Raw genomic sequence first — 13,456 nt, 5'->3', positions numbered from 1 at the left:
CTGGAACCCGTTAATCAGAGCACGTCAGAGCGCTCACGTGGCGTCAATACAGGAGCGGCTTATAAGTATATTCAAGGGCGAAAGCAGAAGTCTGGGGAAAACCAATCGCTTGCTCGCATTCCGTTTTTCAATACAGGAAGCCCACTATTGTACAGCGTTTCGATTCTGGATGTGCAAACCCGCGTCACGCCACGTTTCTCGGAAGAATTGACCGAATTAGTCGAGGTCGTTCAAGCTCAGCTCCCGAGAGAACAGGTCTTTCAGCTTCTCCAAAGCATCGTCCGCGAGGGTGCTGGCGCCGATACCAACGCCGGTGCCAATAACACCCTTCGCAATGGGGCCAAGGCTAAGAGGCTCGCGTGCGACGAGTTCTTCCAGTTCACGGCTCGTTAACTTGTCGATGATTTCGCCAACGCCAAAGCCTCCGAGAGCGCTTCCTAAACCACCTAAAGGAAGCTTCAGCCACACAAGTCACCAAACGAAAGCACGACCTTACCGACGAGGCCCTTGCCGATCACATCCTTGAGACCCGTTTCGACAGCACCGGCGACACCACGGGCCTGCAATTCGGCCAACTCGCGGGAACCGAATTCCTTGTGCAGGAGGGCGGTGACACCAGCAGACGTCAAACCACCGGCCAAACTGCCCAGGATAGGTTTGATTGCCGAACCAAGGCCAGCGGCACTCAGAGGGTCGCGCTCCTCGAGCTCGCGCTTACTGAGATTGTCGTGAGGAAGGATAATTGAGCATGATAAGCGATACGTACGAGCTGGAGGAGTCACCACCAAGGAGGCTCTCTGCTCCAGCGAGCAGAGCGGCCAATCCACCGCCAGTAGCCAAGCCCTTGCCGAGCTCCTTACCGACCGCGCCCAGTGACAGAGGGTCGCGTACGTCCAGCTCGCGTTTTCTAATAAATTCCCGGGATTAGATAGACCAACAAAGGTTGATCGATTGAAGACGTACGAGGTGGAGTCGCCTCCGATCAAATGTTCAGCACCCGCGAGCAGGGCAGCAAGTCCACCTCCGGTGGCCAAACCCTTAGCAAGCTCCTTGCCTGCGGTGCCGAGAGAGATAGGTTCCCGAGCGTCGAGTTCAGGCAGGGGAGCCGCAAGGGCAGCCGCAGCCATGGAGAGAACGAGAGCGATCTGAGAAGCGTGCATCTTGGATGTAGATCGTGAAAGCGAGAGAATTGGCGAAAGTGTGTGGACTCCTGAGAAAAACGAAGAAGGTGAATACGAAGACGGATTGGTACCAGTACCAGTGGATGAACTCTAGGCCAGGAGCTGGCTTGACGGTCTGCAAAATACGCCATTTTATATGAAGCTCCACCCGGACGGTAGCAGATGATATGGTTCCAACGTGCTGGGCCGCCGACAATCTTGAGATTCCGAGAGATCAGAGGGAGTGCAAGTAACCATCACTCGGGAAGTTGATGCACAAAGGCTGCCAGCGATCGTCGCGTGCCGTTGCTGTGTCGGATAGAGGGTGCAAGGACGGCCCGAGCGCACCCCCGGCGAAGCCCGTACCACCGAGTTCAGGAGGTTCCGCACGCCTAGACTCCATTCTCTCTGCATCTCGTCTGCAGAAACGTTTCGCAAGTATACCGTTCCACCGCAGCTTCATAGTCTCCCGAGGGCTTTGCTTCAAATCAATCGACGATTGGAATGCAAGCGCTCCGCAGTTCGTACGCGTATGACGGGATCAAAACCTTCATGGAGGTGGGTAATCCAAGGAAAGCCTAAAACATGATGAAACCCCTCATCACGGCCAGTCCCAAGCCAAATCGATCCATCCGCCACACTATTACACTGCCTCTCCGGCTATGAACGTCTTAGTAGCAACAAGTCCATGTGGGCAACGAGAGGCAACGCTCGCTAGACAACGTGCTTCATCCTGGGGTCGCCTTGCCAAACTCTGTGGCGATATCGAGCCAAGAGATCGCGGTACCGGTGACCCATCTCAGCCCATCTTCTACGGCAGTCGTGCAAACGATCATGATGCTCACGACCCTCGAAACAGCTCGATGGGTCTGCCGATTGACCCTGGTCACCATCGAAACGGAACCTAACCACTCCGCGGCGTTGATGGTTCCCCCACAGCCATGTTCGCCAACTGTGTACGCTCTCGTCATGTCGCAAAGGTTACAGAGCTTTGAGAACGGTTCTCGGGTTCATGTTGCACAGGTTTGATGATTGTCTCAGACAACTGTCTATAAGTGAGAAAGAAAGTCATTGCGCTACCCAACACGCTCGCCCATCCTCGTCTTCCAGTTACTTCCTCATTTCAATCACGCATATCATGTACGGATACGACCAGAAACCATCTCAAGGAGGCTGGCCCTCTTATTCTCACCCCGATGCGAATCCCCATGCGTCTTTGCTCCATAACCAAGCTGGCTATGCGCAACCTTCCGGGTTCCCTCCGCGTCAGGACTACGGTGGTGCCGCCGCATCCCAGCCACACGGTCAGCTATCGTATGGCCAGCCTTCTCCCCAGAGTACTCCTGGAGCCCTGGTTTTCAACTTCGGCGCCAAGTCCGCAGTGCTTAACGCGCAAGTCGTTGACCCATACGGGCGCGCCGTCTATTCTTTCCAAAGCAGCAAGAAGGAGACAACGGTCCTTGATGGACAGCATAACGCCGTCGCTCGAGTGGAATGGAATCACTCCAGTCCCGTGATGCAATGGCGAGGTAATAAGCAGAAGATCAAGGAGTGGATGCCAATAGATAAGAAGACGAAAGCGTAAGCACTGTCGACGGTTTCCCCGCTTTGAATTGCGTTAACCTGACCATTGTCTCATAGCTCGCGGTCGTTCAGTCATGACGGCCAGAGTTACATCTGGGCCGATCAGCCGGACGGTGCTTGCTGGGTACGCAGATATCTTCCGTGATTCTATATCGCACTCTCATCAGGTTTGCAGCTCCTTCATCAAGCCCGTCCTGGTGTCCCTCTGGCGATATGGCATGATCCTGGTGCCAACCTGGACGTTCAAATCGCGCGGGAAGCGTTGCAGAACAATCTTCTGGAACCTATCGTACTCGGAGTTATGCTGATGAATAGCGGAAAGCCGTTCGGAGACGTTGGGGGAAGTAGCAGCGGCGCAAATTACGGAATTTTCGGAGGTATGATCGGGACCGCCCTCTCCTCACTGTCCTAAGGTTGTAATCAACGGTCCAATGTATTAATACGAGCCGAGTGGTAGAAATTTCGACTTATGAATCTATATTGAATGACGACATATGTTCATGCGAACCCGGATATGGACCACATGCGTGCGCGCAAGCCGAACAAGCGTGATGTACTGGCGAACCGAAAAAGCACTGATTCACCACAGGTCGCCGCAATGAGTCGGGGACGGGCGTCGTGACAAAGGCAGTCGATATCATGTAACCAGATGTAGACGCCGAATCCAAGTGGCTGTCGACGTTCAGGCCTCGGGGAGCATGGGTTGCGTGATTTGCACGATCGTCAAATCCTTGCCGAACGCGGAATTTCGTTCGTTGGCCTCACGCTTGTCAGTGTTCGGAGATTGCGCGCTTCTTCCGCCGTCTTGTTTTAGGACATCGTGAGTGTTGAGTCTAGGATGTTTATTCCCGACTGGATCGTACCTGTGGGGTCGCCTTCAGCTTCGCGCCGTCTTGCCATAGCAATTTCGTCATCCCATCGGTAGATTCGACCGCTGCTGTTCGGTACGATCAATACGAAAGGTAAGCCTGCGCCGAATAATTGATACACACTGTAGCAATGACCGGATGTCGTAGATCGCCACCCTTTGTCATAATTTTTGGAATATGAGAACAGTGCGTTCGACTAAAAATGTATGGCACCAACAAGACGTTGTGCCACGATCAATGTGAGTTAGCATTCATTCGGTGTATTCGCCGATTCTATATATGGGCCAAAGCCGGTCCATCAAAGCAGCGGGTAAGGCAGGCGCACCTTTGAGTCCAACTTCGTGCGCGTCTGCGGTGATACACTGGGGCATGTAGGGATACGTCTGCTGCCGTCAACTGGATGGAGCGGAGGAAATCCGATGAACGAAAGGCATGTCAATCGATGGATCCGTGCGGCACATCGACGAAAGTCTAGGTCTCAACGATTCTAGGAGGCTTCTGCATGCGCCGAGTAATGCTTGACGAAGCCAGAAACGGCATGGCTGGAGGTCAGGGTCGTCCGCAGATCAGTCCGATATGGGCAACGTCAGGGTGCCGGAGATGATGCATGACGTGGTAGAAGCTTGCGAAACGCGTCGACCAACGATAACAAGAAGAGGGAATATGCAGCGGAGCTCCGCGTTCTGAAGCACTCACCAAGCCCCAATCAGTGCGTCCTCGTGAGTTCGGCGAGTGTGATCGTCTCGTGGACGTGAATGCCCCTAATGGATCAACAACCAAAAAGAGGCGCCTTCTCGCGCGAACCTTGAAGCTGCGAGGCGCATTGAGGACGTAACAGCGGCCGGCGACTTACGGCTCAAGGTTCGTTTGTGGACACGGTCCAGCTTCAAAGCATCATGATCTTGATTACAGCACGCAACGATGACATTAGCTTTCCTTGACCACGAGCCAACGAACTTCGCGTAGCCGACCACGTCGTCTTTGCAGCCAATCCCATTCGCGATGTTCATAGAGGGTTCCTGGAGTTGTCCCTGCGGTGTCGCTTGAACTGATTTCCATCGATGCATCGGTAATCGTGAACTGCTGATCCCTGGATAGACGAGTACACGTTTCCTATATCTGTGTCCTTTACGACATCCTCGAACCGTAGATTCCATTGCACCTCTTCTCGAACGCCTCTACCATGAGCGCAGATACCTGACCAAAAAAGCTTGCGGATATGGCAGCATGCAAGGGATTGGAGAAAGCATAAGCCAGATCAAGCGTGACCATGGTAGGGCCATTGTCGTCGTCTGGGTCCAAAGGTGTTCTTGTTGTCCCTGAAGTTCCGCCAAAAGCCTCGTCGGCCCGCTGTGATACACCGCCGGCGGAAGAGATAGAACCAGCAGATGGGAAGCGCGCGGGTTGGAAGCGCCATTCAGTAACTAGTGTTTTGAAAAGCGGCGTGCTGGATGATGCCTCAGCCTAGTGGACACTATGTTCAGACAGGAAGAATGCCCGGGAATGGTCCATCTCACCCGAACAGAATCGTGCGGGACGCATGTCACACGACTAACGTAGCTCTCCTTCAGGGACATGAAGCCAACAGTGAGCTCTGCCTCCATCACTGAAGGCGCGGGCAGCTGCTGGGCTCTATCCGAACTCATGGGCTGCAAGATAGGGGAAGTCGTCAAGATGCGGGCATTCGTACAGAATGGCACAAAGTTCGGGTATGACGAGACATCAGATACGATGTTGTATAGCTGCCGTCGTGTGTATCTGGCGCGCCAGATGAATATAGGAGAGGAAAGGGAAAGCTAGTTGAAACGTACGGCAGGATCTTCTGTTGGTGATATTCCTGCGTCAACCCCTTGGATCCATGACTCGAGTCATTTCCAAGAGACAAGATCGAGCCAAGTTTGGGTAATTGTATGAAAGTGCGACGTAAAGGTAGTACAGAGTCGGGTAGGCGGCGAGCGTGACGAGCGCTCAAGTGGAAGATCATGGCCGTCGGCAAACGCCGAACGGTGATTATATCAGGTTGAAGCGCTCGCAGGCCCGACGATAGTCACATCGGTGATGAGCATACAAATGTCCATTGAGCCGATGTACATATTATGTGGCGTAGTGTAGCGCCTGAAATCTCGTTCCCCCGTGCGGAGTAAATAAGCGTAAGAGACGATATTACATGACATCGAGGATGAGCCTCCCCTCCCACACGTCCAGACCGCCTCAGGTGATTCACGACACCCGCTTCGTGACAGGTTGATGGAAAGGATCGGCGACATGCAACGCAATGGCCTGAACAAGCCAGTCTGAGGGTTGTGAGGAGCATACTGAAGAGTGATTTGCACGGACCTTAGCCGAGGCTGTCGTGCAACCTTACAAGAAGAGATGGAGCGTGATTGGCCGGAGCCGGGCCTTTAAGTTGGGAGCACGTAAGGAGGAGCATCTGTACGAAGAAACACGCGATAAAGTGAGCACAACTGCGACATGCGGGATGGGAAAGGAGTACCATCGGTGAGGACTGTCATGGACGGAGTGTGCTGGAGGATGGCGGACGACCGTCCTAACTTATATACCCATCGGTCGGGAGGATGACACACGCCGAAGTGACACGGCAGAACGAAATGTCTGAAAGGATCTAGGCGAACACAATCCAGGGTCCTGACTGGAAACGGGTTGAACGAACCCAGAGTATAGGAACAACATCTACGATGCATGCCAACGCTCACGGCAGGAAGCAATTGATACGACCAGATGGAACCAATGACCGGCCTCGGGAAGGGACCAGAGCTCGAGAGCGCGGAGCGCCCAATGAACATCGATGAAGCGGCGACTCTACATCAGGTTCGCACGTGTCGCGTTTGGTTCCGCGCCTTTATGACAGAGTTCGCCGCTGCATGCGAAGGTGATCGGAATGGGTGTGACGATGCAGATAGACGGAGTTGTCGGAGAAACATACTGATGCCGCACCGTGCGTGCCGCTGTGTGCACATTGCGAGCATAGAGGAAGACTACCGATCGTAGACGAATGATGGCTTCAAAGCATCCATCGATGCCGAGTTGAGACAACCACCGAGTAGCGTCCCGATCATGGGAACAAAAGCACCTGAAAGCACTGAGTAGTCATCCATTACGTGAAAGCCACCTACCAGGATCAAAGCCGCTCAAGGGACGTCAATAATAACCGGAACGACGGCATTCCCGCGACTTGAGCTGACTTGAGTCGTACCACGCCACGGGGCACCTTATTTAAATGCCGACATACGAATAAGCGCGCGACAAGCATCTCACTGCGACGATACCGTTCAATGGATCTGTTGCAGAACTAGGTCTCATGGTTGAATTCGACATAAATAACAACGCCTCGGCGCAGTGTGCACACTTCTTCGGGATGTACGAGCCTTCAAGCATCAGGCGGAAAGCAGATCCTTAGACAGCATATTCAGCGTTCTCCGGGCAGTCTCGGGCAATCTATAAGGAATGAAGTCAGAGGTGAACATATAATAACTAGCACGACGTACGTGACCCTCCTGCTGGCATTTGTAACAGGTCTTGCTCCTGTTCGGGTTGGGAGCGGACGTGTCAACGGTACTTCCTGGGGCGGCGAGACAGTCCCTTCGTTACATGCACTCATCAGCGCGGCGCATCTTCCAGACACCAAGTGGGACACACCGAGCCATATGGTTTGGGCCGCCGCAGCGATAACACTTCACAGGCGGCAACGTCGAGGTGTTCAAACCGCGACCAGGGGGAGCGATACGAGAAGCAAAACCACCTCCCCCAGCTCCCCCTGGGCAGACACGAGCGATGTGGCCGAAGCGGCCGCAGTTCTGGCGTACTCCATATTCAACCGTCGACGACTTTAAGAGGTACAATCGGGCTCACGTAGCACTTTTGGGTTCCTCCCTGCACTCTGAGGCTAGGGCACTCGGCCTGGATGTGACCGACTCCGCCGCAGGAGTAGCATTGTTTGGCGGAGACGGTCCGTGGGGATGGGCACGCAGAAGACTCGTGTCCGGCCTGACGACAGTTGTAGCAGAGACGTTGCTCGCTTGAGCAGTTCTCCGCAATGTGTCCCACTGATACGGAGACGCGACTGAGCTTGGTAGACGGATGACGAAGGGCATATACGCACGGTTACCGCACTTGAAGCAGCCCTTCCTCGAAAACTGAAACGACATATCTTCGACCTGCTTTCTAAGGACAGTTCCAGCGGGTTTCGTTGCCAGAGCATGTCGGGGACGAACCACACAACCCGACGCCGACTGACTATCCGCGTGCAACTCTTCCCACCTCCTACGTTGCGGGGGGAGTGAAGATGGTGTAAGTCGATGACAGTAAGGAATGGAGGGTCGTCGGCCCTAGCGCGCGGATTTTGGCCGGATTCGGCGCACGATCAATCTTTTTCACAGCGGCTGATTAGATGCTTCCTGTGATGGCGACATCCGGGATGTTGTGTGCTCGACTGCAGGCAAAAACCGATAGCATATGTGCTCTCCTTCGCCGTCGCCCTACGCAGCAATGCCCCTTGGTAAGTACGACTCAGGAGCGCGCCCTGTCGCTGCGCCGCTCGCTGACCCAGCCGCAGGTGCTGCGATCAGCCCGCCCGTTTTCGGATCCAGGCCCACGCGTCGTGTAGCCAATCTTATCTCACCGGCACGCTGACAACATATGCTCACTCATAACTCCAACCGCGCTCTCACCCCCCGCTCGCTCCCTTCTCCCTCCGCCATAGAACAGCAAGTCGCCCTGCGAGATCGGAAAGGATGCAGCAGAACGTGCGCGGTCACGATGCGATCGACCTCTCGCATCACCTCTCGGACCTCGCAAAGTCTCGGTCGGTCTCCCCGTTGAAGGGCCTCGCCAAGTACCTCAACAACCCGGACCTCATTGCGCTGGCAGGAGGTAAGACATCTCCCGCCACGTGTCTAGACGTGTCAGCCCGAATGCTGAGAATATGGTGACCAGGAATGCCGCACCCCGCTTACTTCCCGTTCTCGGAGATCAGCGGCGAAGTTCTGGTGCCCGATTCGTTCGCACTGGAGTCCGAGTCTTCATCCACTTCATGGTTTTGGAGGCTGTTTGGAGCCGGCTCCTCGACCAAAGAGAGGACGACGCATCAGACGATTCCCAAGTATCCTTCAAAGGCGACGCCGTTGAACCTTGCGAAGTCTCTGCAGTATGGGACTGCGACCGGTCTCCCGGAGCTTCAGGAGTTCCTCAAGGAGTTCACCCAGAAGGTATATCTTGTCGATTTTGCACGGATCGCATCATGCTTACATTGGTGGTCGTAGGTCTATGACCCGGCATACAAGAACTACTCAGTCCTTGTCCATGCGGGCAACACGGACGGTTGGTGCAAGGCGGTCCAAACCCTCTGCAATCCGGGCGAAGGTTTTCTCACCGAGGATTGGACTTACCCGTCGGCGCTCTCAACCGCGCGGCCTCTGGGATTGATCCCTGTACCTGTCGAGATGGACGGGGAAGGCATGAGAGCGGACAGCTTGCGCAAAGTTCTGTCGGAGTGGGACGAGAAGGCTCACGGAGGAATGAAGAGGTGCAGTGTCTTTTATTGGTGTTATCCCTGTCGGCACTGACCGGCGGTCAGACCGCACGTCATGTACACCGTTCCCATAGGCCAGAACCCGAGCGGTGCAGTGAGTCCCGCTGAACACCGGACAGTGGATCGTGCAATTAATTACTCTCGTAGACGATGGGCGCCGCGCGTAAGAAGGCCATTTACGATGTCTGTGTTGACTTCGGTAGGTCGTATACCGGTGAAGGCTATCACTATGCTAAAGACCGCTCAGACGTAATCATTGTCGAAGACGACCCTTACTACTTCCTTCAAGAAGGAGAATACGTCCCCAAGGAACAGCGTGTTCTCCAGTCAGCTAGCTTCACGAAGGGCAAGGAGGAGGAAGAATACGTCGCGAGTCTGGCGCCTAGCTATCTGAAGTGTGTGACTTGCTCGTTACGATCCACGCAAGACTGAGCGCTCATACCAGGTTCGACACGCAAGGTCGAGTTGTTCGGCTCGAGACCTTCTCCAAGGTACGGGACGGTGATTCCGCTGCCTTTTTGTAACGCAACTGAAGTATGATGCAGACTATCGCCCCTGGTAGTCGCCTCGGGTGGTTCACTTGCAATCCCGTCTTTGCTGAAAGATTGGAACGTCAAGGAGAGACGTCGACCCAAAGCCCGTGTGGTTTTGGGCAGAGCTTGATTACTCAGGCGCTCTTGACCTGGAAGTACGATGGTTATATTCGCTGGCTACGTGGCAAGTATACGCACACGTCCGCAAAGCTCGGCGCCGTCTGATTAGCATGACCAGGACTCGGACAGGAGTACAAGTCCCGTCGCGATCACTTCATCGACTGTCTAGCGGACGAATTCCAGTTGACGCGGACATCAAACCACGGCGTGAACGCGTGGGTCGGCTGCAACGTGTACTCTGCGTCGGACAAGATCTTGTCCGCTACCGATGAGAAACAGATTTTCGGTCGCAGGCGGTATTTTAGTTTCGTCCCGCCCAGCGCTGGGATGTTCATCTGGGTACGGGGCCGCATCTGTCAGTCCATGAGAGCCGCCGTCCTGATACGCTTTCTTAGTTGAAGATGGATTTTTCAAGTCACCCAAGGCTGGCCGCCGAGGGAGAGCAGTCGCTTGAAATGAAGCTTTGGGCGGCTCTTGCCGAGGCCGGCGTCCTGATCTCTCCTGGCTGGTTCTTCTCTCCTGACGGTGAGGATGACGCATCTCCGGGTCAGGGTGTGGGCCACTACCGCATTAGCTTCAGTAACGCTCAGGTAAGGATGTTGTTTGCTCCTCCTGATCGACAGCTCCTGATTTTTGTATTGAATCTAGTTCGACGTGATGAACAAGGCAGTGAAAATCATGGGGAGCGTCATGCGTGATTTTTTCCAGGCCTAAGTTTCTGGGGTTTCACTAGACGTCTGGTACCCTCGTGCTATCATGGCTGCCACTTTCACCTATGTAACCATATGTAGCACTCGTTAGTTCCGTTCAGGTCCCCGTTTCGGGACGATGAATATCGGGAGTCCGCATCTGTCAACCAAGCTTTACCGTTTCAAGCTCCTTACAAGTACCCCGAGTTTCGGAGATGCGATCGGATGGTGTCTGTGCTGCACCATAACAGCAGACTGAGATGCCCAAGCGGGTTCATCCTCAGGAACCCATGTGGGTGTTACGACAAATACATGAAAGCTGTCCAGATCGGGCTTTGCACAACAAAAGCTCTGCGATCGTAATGCACGGAATTTACATTAGGAAATAAATACTCATTGCATGATAGGCCAAGAGGCGATCGTTAAGGTTGGGCCGGTTGCCTGCCTCGGCATTTGTGTATAGCAAGCATCCTCGCGGAGGAGAAAAAGTGCTCGCAGTCTTGACACAAGAATTCACAAACCTGTCACCACACAGTCGGAGGTTAGGCCAATGCGTTCTCAAACGATCTGAGATTCAGGAGCATTCACCTTCCCGTGTTGGGCCACTTCGTGGCGCAACCGATCGTGCCTACGGCCAAATAACTCCCCGCATCCCATGGAACACGCGAGCATCTTGCGCGGTTTCGGGTTATGAACCCCGTCCATATGGACCTTGCGTGTGTATTCGCTGATGAAGCGCCGATCGCATCCGGCGTTCAGACATCGGTAACGCCGGGTTCTCCGCTTCCCGCATCGTTCGGAGCTCGAGATAGTCGAATGGGAGTGTGCGGACGTATCGGCACTTCGTCCGCCACCGACGAATTCGCCGTCTTCGGTGATATCTGTGCACACGATCGGTGGGAGCTCTTGGATAAACTCAGGATGCGACGCGAACGATGGAACAGGCGAAGGAGTGGCATAGCCCGGCCCTGAAAGAGTCGTGAGCAGAATGTCACCACCATGGAACAAATACCCAACCTTCGGTCTGCAACGCCGCCGCGTCGATTGTGCGCGGCGATCGAATGGAACTATCCGATCCACTTTGAGGTATACATCCGACGCTATCAGGCATCCGTGCTGTGCGAGGAGAAATTCAGCTCGACCCTTCGCAAGCTTAGCTCAATCGGTCTCACCGCCGATATCTAAGCCTTCGCAGCTGCTTGTCATATCTAGGAACGGTGTGATGGTCGGAGAAAACTGCAAACCGGCATTTGCGTCGCTGCATGTGTCGCCGGTGTTTCTGGCCGTGAGGTGATCCGAGTCTGGGGATGGCAAGTACGACGGGGGAGTGACTGGAGGCCCGGTAAGAAATGATGCTGCAAGGTCGTCAAGCCATACGCTGGGCGCTACTGTATGTTTAGCACGATCGTTGAGCGGAGGAAGGGATCTCACCACGAAGCTGACTGAATCCATCCAACGTGAGAGACTCGAGAGAACATGCACTTGGAGTGGGCGACAGAAATGAAGGAATAATCCCAGTGGTGCCTAAGTAAATATGTCTCGGAGATTGAATGTCGCGGACACGCCAGAAAGAATGCTGATCTACCATTGTCCAAGGAATTCGGGAAGGGAACATCCGGTTGGGTATACGATAGAGACACTTGTATACCGCGGCCAAAATGGTCGGACACCGAGTCGAAGTTGAGCGTCAAGCCATCCAAGTCTGCTGCCAGATGACTGTACGCGGAAGGAGACATGTCAAGCCCAAGCCGCTCGCCATTCGCGGTTTGGTGGATCGTGAGCTGACACTTTGCCAGAAGTTGTAGGGGAATCGAGATCGACATTGTCGTCCCGTAGTACCAGCTCTGGACGGCGCAGCGCGCAACTTTATATGATCGTTGAAGCTCCTGAAGCTACAAACAACGGATCGGAATCCTGACAGCTCGGCATCATTGTCTTGCCGGTGTGTGCCAGACACAGACCGACCCACTGCTCAGCATGATGCTCCGCACGGAGTGTGACGAACACGCGATCCTAAACCTCGATGGTAGGAAGGAAAGGATTAGCAGTAAAACCGCCTGCGACCATACCCATTTGAATTTTAGGCACCGTGCGGATAGGGGCGCAATCGTGCAGTAGATGTAGATAGATGCTGCCTCTAGCTCCATACATAGAAGCGAATGGGTGGTTTGATACTAGCTGCGGTGCCGCATCCAAATGCGATGCTGTGATCGCATGAATGAGTTTCAACCAGGCAGAGTTGATCAGAAGCCAGTGCGGGTCGCAGCCAGCCGATCCTCCAGGGCCATCGAGTTCCCAGCGATGGCGCCGCGCAACGGCAAAATAGGATTAGGATGCGGAGGAGCTGGGCGGTGGCGACTAGTGCGGATGTCTGAGTTACGTACACGAGCGTATACGCGCCTCCCCGAGGTCATACACGTGCCTACGGCACGCTCGCGCACATGCATTGATTCACCTCCCATTTTGTGCTTTTCTCAACCGCGGAGCGGATTTATATGTCACAACGCTCGCCTCTGCACTGCTGCACATGCATCTACGCTCTGTTTGGGTAGCTATCATTCTGCTTTTCTGTGACCTCTAGTTACGCAACCGCCCAGTGCCAAACATATGCTAGCACTAGCTTTTTAGGGAAGCTTCGAGCTTGGTGGTCAACAAGTTGCCCCGAGTGGCTCCTCACCGTGGCTACGCGCTATTGGGTACCTATAAAATCTCCCATCCGGTAGCGTCCGCGTTTTGATGCTGCGAGCATTTAGGTTATCGCTCGGCAACCAAGCAAAACCAGAATCACGCTATCGCATCTTGGAGAAACTGAAAGACGTTGGACGCGATCGCCTTCACAATCCGCGGCATCCCGCGACGCTGTTCGATGCGTCCATCCGATGCATCCGCTCAGTCCGGGCACAGCATGCTTTGGCATCTTGTTTCGAGCCACCGCGTCGTCCGTTCACGGTCA

The 13,456-nt window shown here is 54.4% G+C and overlaps 6 protein-coding genes across 6 annotated transcripts; 3 read left to right on the top strand and 3 right to left on the bottom strand.

Moving 5' to 3' along the window:
• Window positions 1-54: 54 nt before the first annotated feature.
• On the bottom strand, window positions 55-1,280 carry PUNSTDRAFT_125469 (uncharacterized protein). Its single transcript, XM_007382226.1, has 4 exons — window positions 964-1,280; window positions 767-907; window positions 497-717; window positions 55-446 (listed from the first exon to the last, which is right to left on the bottom strand). The coding sequence occupies exons 1-4, from the start codon at window positions 1,158-1,160 to the stop codon at window positions 217-219; spliced, it is 789 nt and encodes a 262-aa protein (XP_007382288.1). The 5' UTR covers window positions 1,161-1,280; the 3' UTR covers window positions 55-216.
• Window positions 1,281-2,298: 1,018 nt separating this feature from the next.
• PUNSTDRAFT_112584 (uncharacterized protein) lies at window positions 2,299-3,156 on the top strand (the record flags this gene model as incomplete). Its single annotated transcript, XM_007382225.1, has 3 exons — window positions 2,299-2,741; window positions 2,802-2,868; window positions 2,920-3,156. The coding sequence occupies 3 exons, from the start codon at window positions 2,299-2,301 to the stop codon at window positions 3,154-3,156; spliced, it is 747 nt and encodes a 248-aa protein (XP_007382287.1).
• A 1,531-nt stretch (window positions 3,157-4,687) lies between these two features.
• Window positions 4,688-5,597, bottom strand: PUNSTDRAFT_100548 (uncharacterized protein; the record flags this gene model as incomplete). Its single annotated transcript, XM_007382224.1, has 3 exons — window positions 4,688-5,077; window positions 5,131-5,371; window positions 5,425-5,597. The coding sequence occupies 3 exons, from the start codon at window positions 5,595-5,597 to the stop codon at window positions 4,742-4,744; spliced, it is 750 nt and encodes a 249-aa protein (XP_007382286.1). The 3' UTR covers window positions 4,688-4,741.
• A 598-nt stretch (window positions 5,598-6,195) lies between these two features.
• PUNSTDRAFT_51346 (uncharacterized protein) lies at window positions 6,196-6,687 on the top strand. The gene is made up of 2 exons (XM_007382223.1): window positions 6,196-6,491; window positions 6,558-6,687. The coding sequence occupies exons 1-2, from the start codon at window positions 6,362-6,364 to the stop codon at window positions 6,620-6,622; spliced, it is 195 nt and encodes a 64-aa protein (XP_007382285.1). The 5' UTR covers window positions 6,196-6,361; the 3' UTR covers window positions 6,623-6,687.
• Window positions 6,688-7,269: 582 nt separating this feature from the next.
• On the bottom strand, window positions 7,270-7,764 carry PUNSTDRAFT_18872 (uncharacterized protein; the record flags this gene model as incomplete). The annotated part of the gene is made up of 3 exons (XM_007382222.1): window positions 7,270-7,428; window positions 7,484-7,677; window positions 7,734-7,764. Coding segments are annotated over 3 exons (384 nt in total), but the record flags the coding sequence as incomplete, so codon positions are not given.
• Window positions 7,765-8,300: 536 nt separating this feature from the next.
• Window positions 8,301-10,705, top strand: PUNSTDRAFT_125467 (PLP-dependent transferase). Its single transcript, XM_007382221.1, has 10 exons — window positions 8,301-8,503; window positions 8,567-8,838; window positions 8,893-9,155; window positions 9,207-9,255; window positions 9,309-9,556; window positions 9,607-9,652; window positions 9,707-9,878; window positions 9,933-10,153; window positions 10,210-10,404; window positions 10,463-10,705. Exons 1-10 carry the CDS (start codon window positions 8,365-8,367, stop codon window positions 10,526-10,528), a joined length of 1,671 nt encoding a protein of 556 aa, XP_007382283.1. The 5' UTR covers window positions 8,301-8,364; the 3' UTR covers window positions 10,529-10,705.
• Window positions 10,706-13,456: the final 2,751 nt, after the last annotated feature.

This window comes from Punctularia strigosozonata (genome assembly GCF_000264995.1).
Source record: "Punctularia strigosozonata HHB-11173 SS5 unplaced genomic scaffold PUNSTscaffold_4, whole genome shotgun sequence".
Taxonomy (NCBI): Eukaryota; Fungi; Basidiomycota; class Agaricomycetes; order Corticiales; family Punctulariaceae; genus Punctularia; species Punctularia strigosozonata.
The sequence above is the reverse complement of the archived record's forward strand: the minus strand, read 5'-3'. Positions and strand labels throughout refer to the sequence as shown.

What these genes read in the sequence shown, in the direction of transcription:
- PUNSTDRAFT_51346 (XM_007382223.1), top strand. Translation starts at nt 6,362, where the DNA reads ATGACCGGCCTCGGGAAGGGACCAGAGCTCGAGAGCGCGGAGCGCCCA. An exon ending in CTTTATGACAGAGTTCGCCG is followed by an intron (nt 6,492 to 6,557) that starts CTGCATGCGAAG and finishes GGAGAAACATAC; the next exon opens with TGATGCCGCACCGTGCGTGC.
- PUNSTDRAFT_125467 (XM_007382221.1), top strand. Translation starts at nt 8,365, where the DNA reads ATGCAGCAGAACGTGCGCGGTCACGATGCGATCGACCTCTCGCATCAC. An exon ending in CTGGCGCCTAGCTATCTGAA is followed by an intron (nt 9,557 to 9,606) that starts GTGTGTGACTTG and finishes CGCTCATACCAG; the next exon opens with GTTCGACACGCAAGGTCGAG. An exon ending in GGCTCGAGACCTTCTCCAAG is followed by an intron (nt 9,653 to 9,706) that starts GTACGGGACGGT and finishes AGTATGATGCAG; the next exon opens with ACTATCGCCCCTGGTAGTCG.
- PUNSTDRAFT_125469 (XM_007382226.1), bottom strand. Translation starts at nt 1,160, where the DNA reads ATGCACGCTTCTCAGATCGCTCTCGTTCTCTCCATGGCTGCGGCTGCC. An exon ending in ATCGGAGGCGACTCCACCTC is followed by an intron (nt 908 to 963) that starts GTACGTCTTCAA and finishes GGAATTTATTAG; the next exon opens with AAAACGCGAGCTGGACGTAC. An exon ending in GATCGGCAAGGGCCTCGTCG is followed by an intron (nt 447 to 496) that starts GTAAGGTCGTGC and finishes AGCTTCCTTTAG; the next exon opens with GTGGTTTAGGAAGCGCTCTC.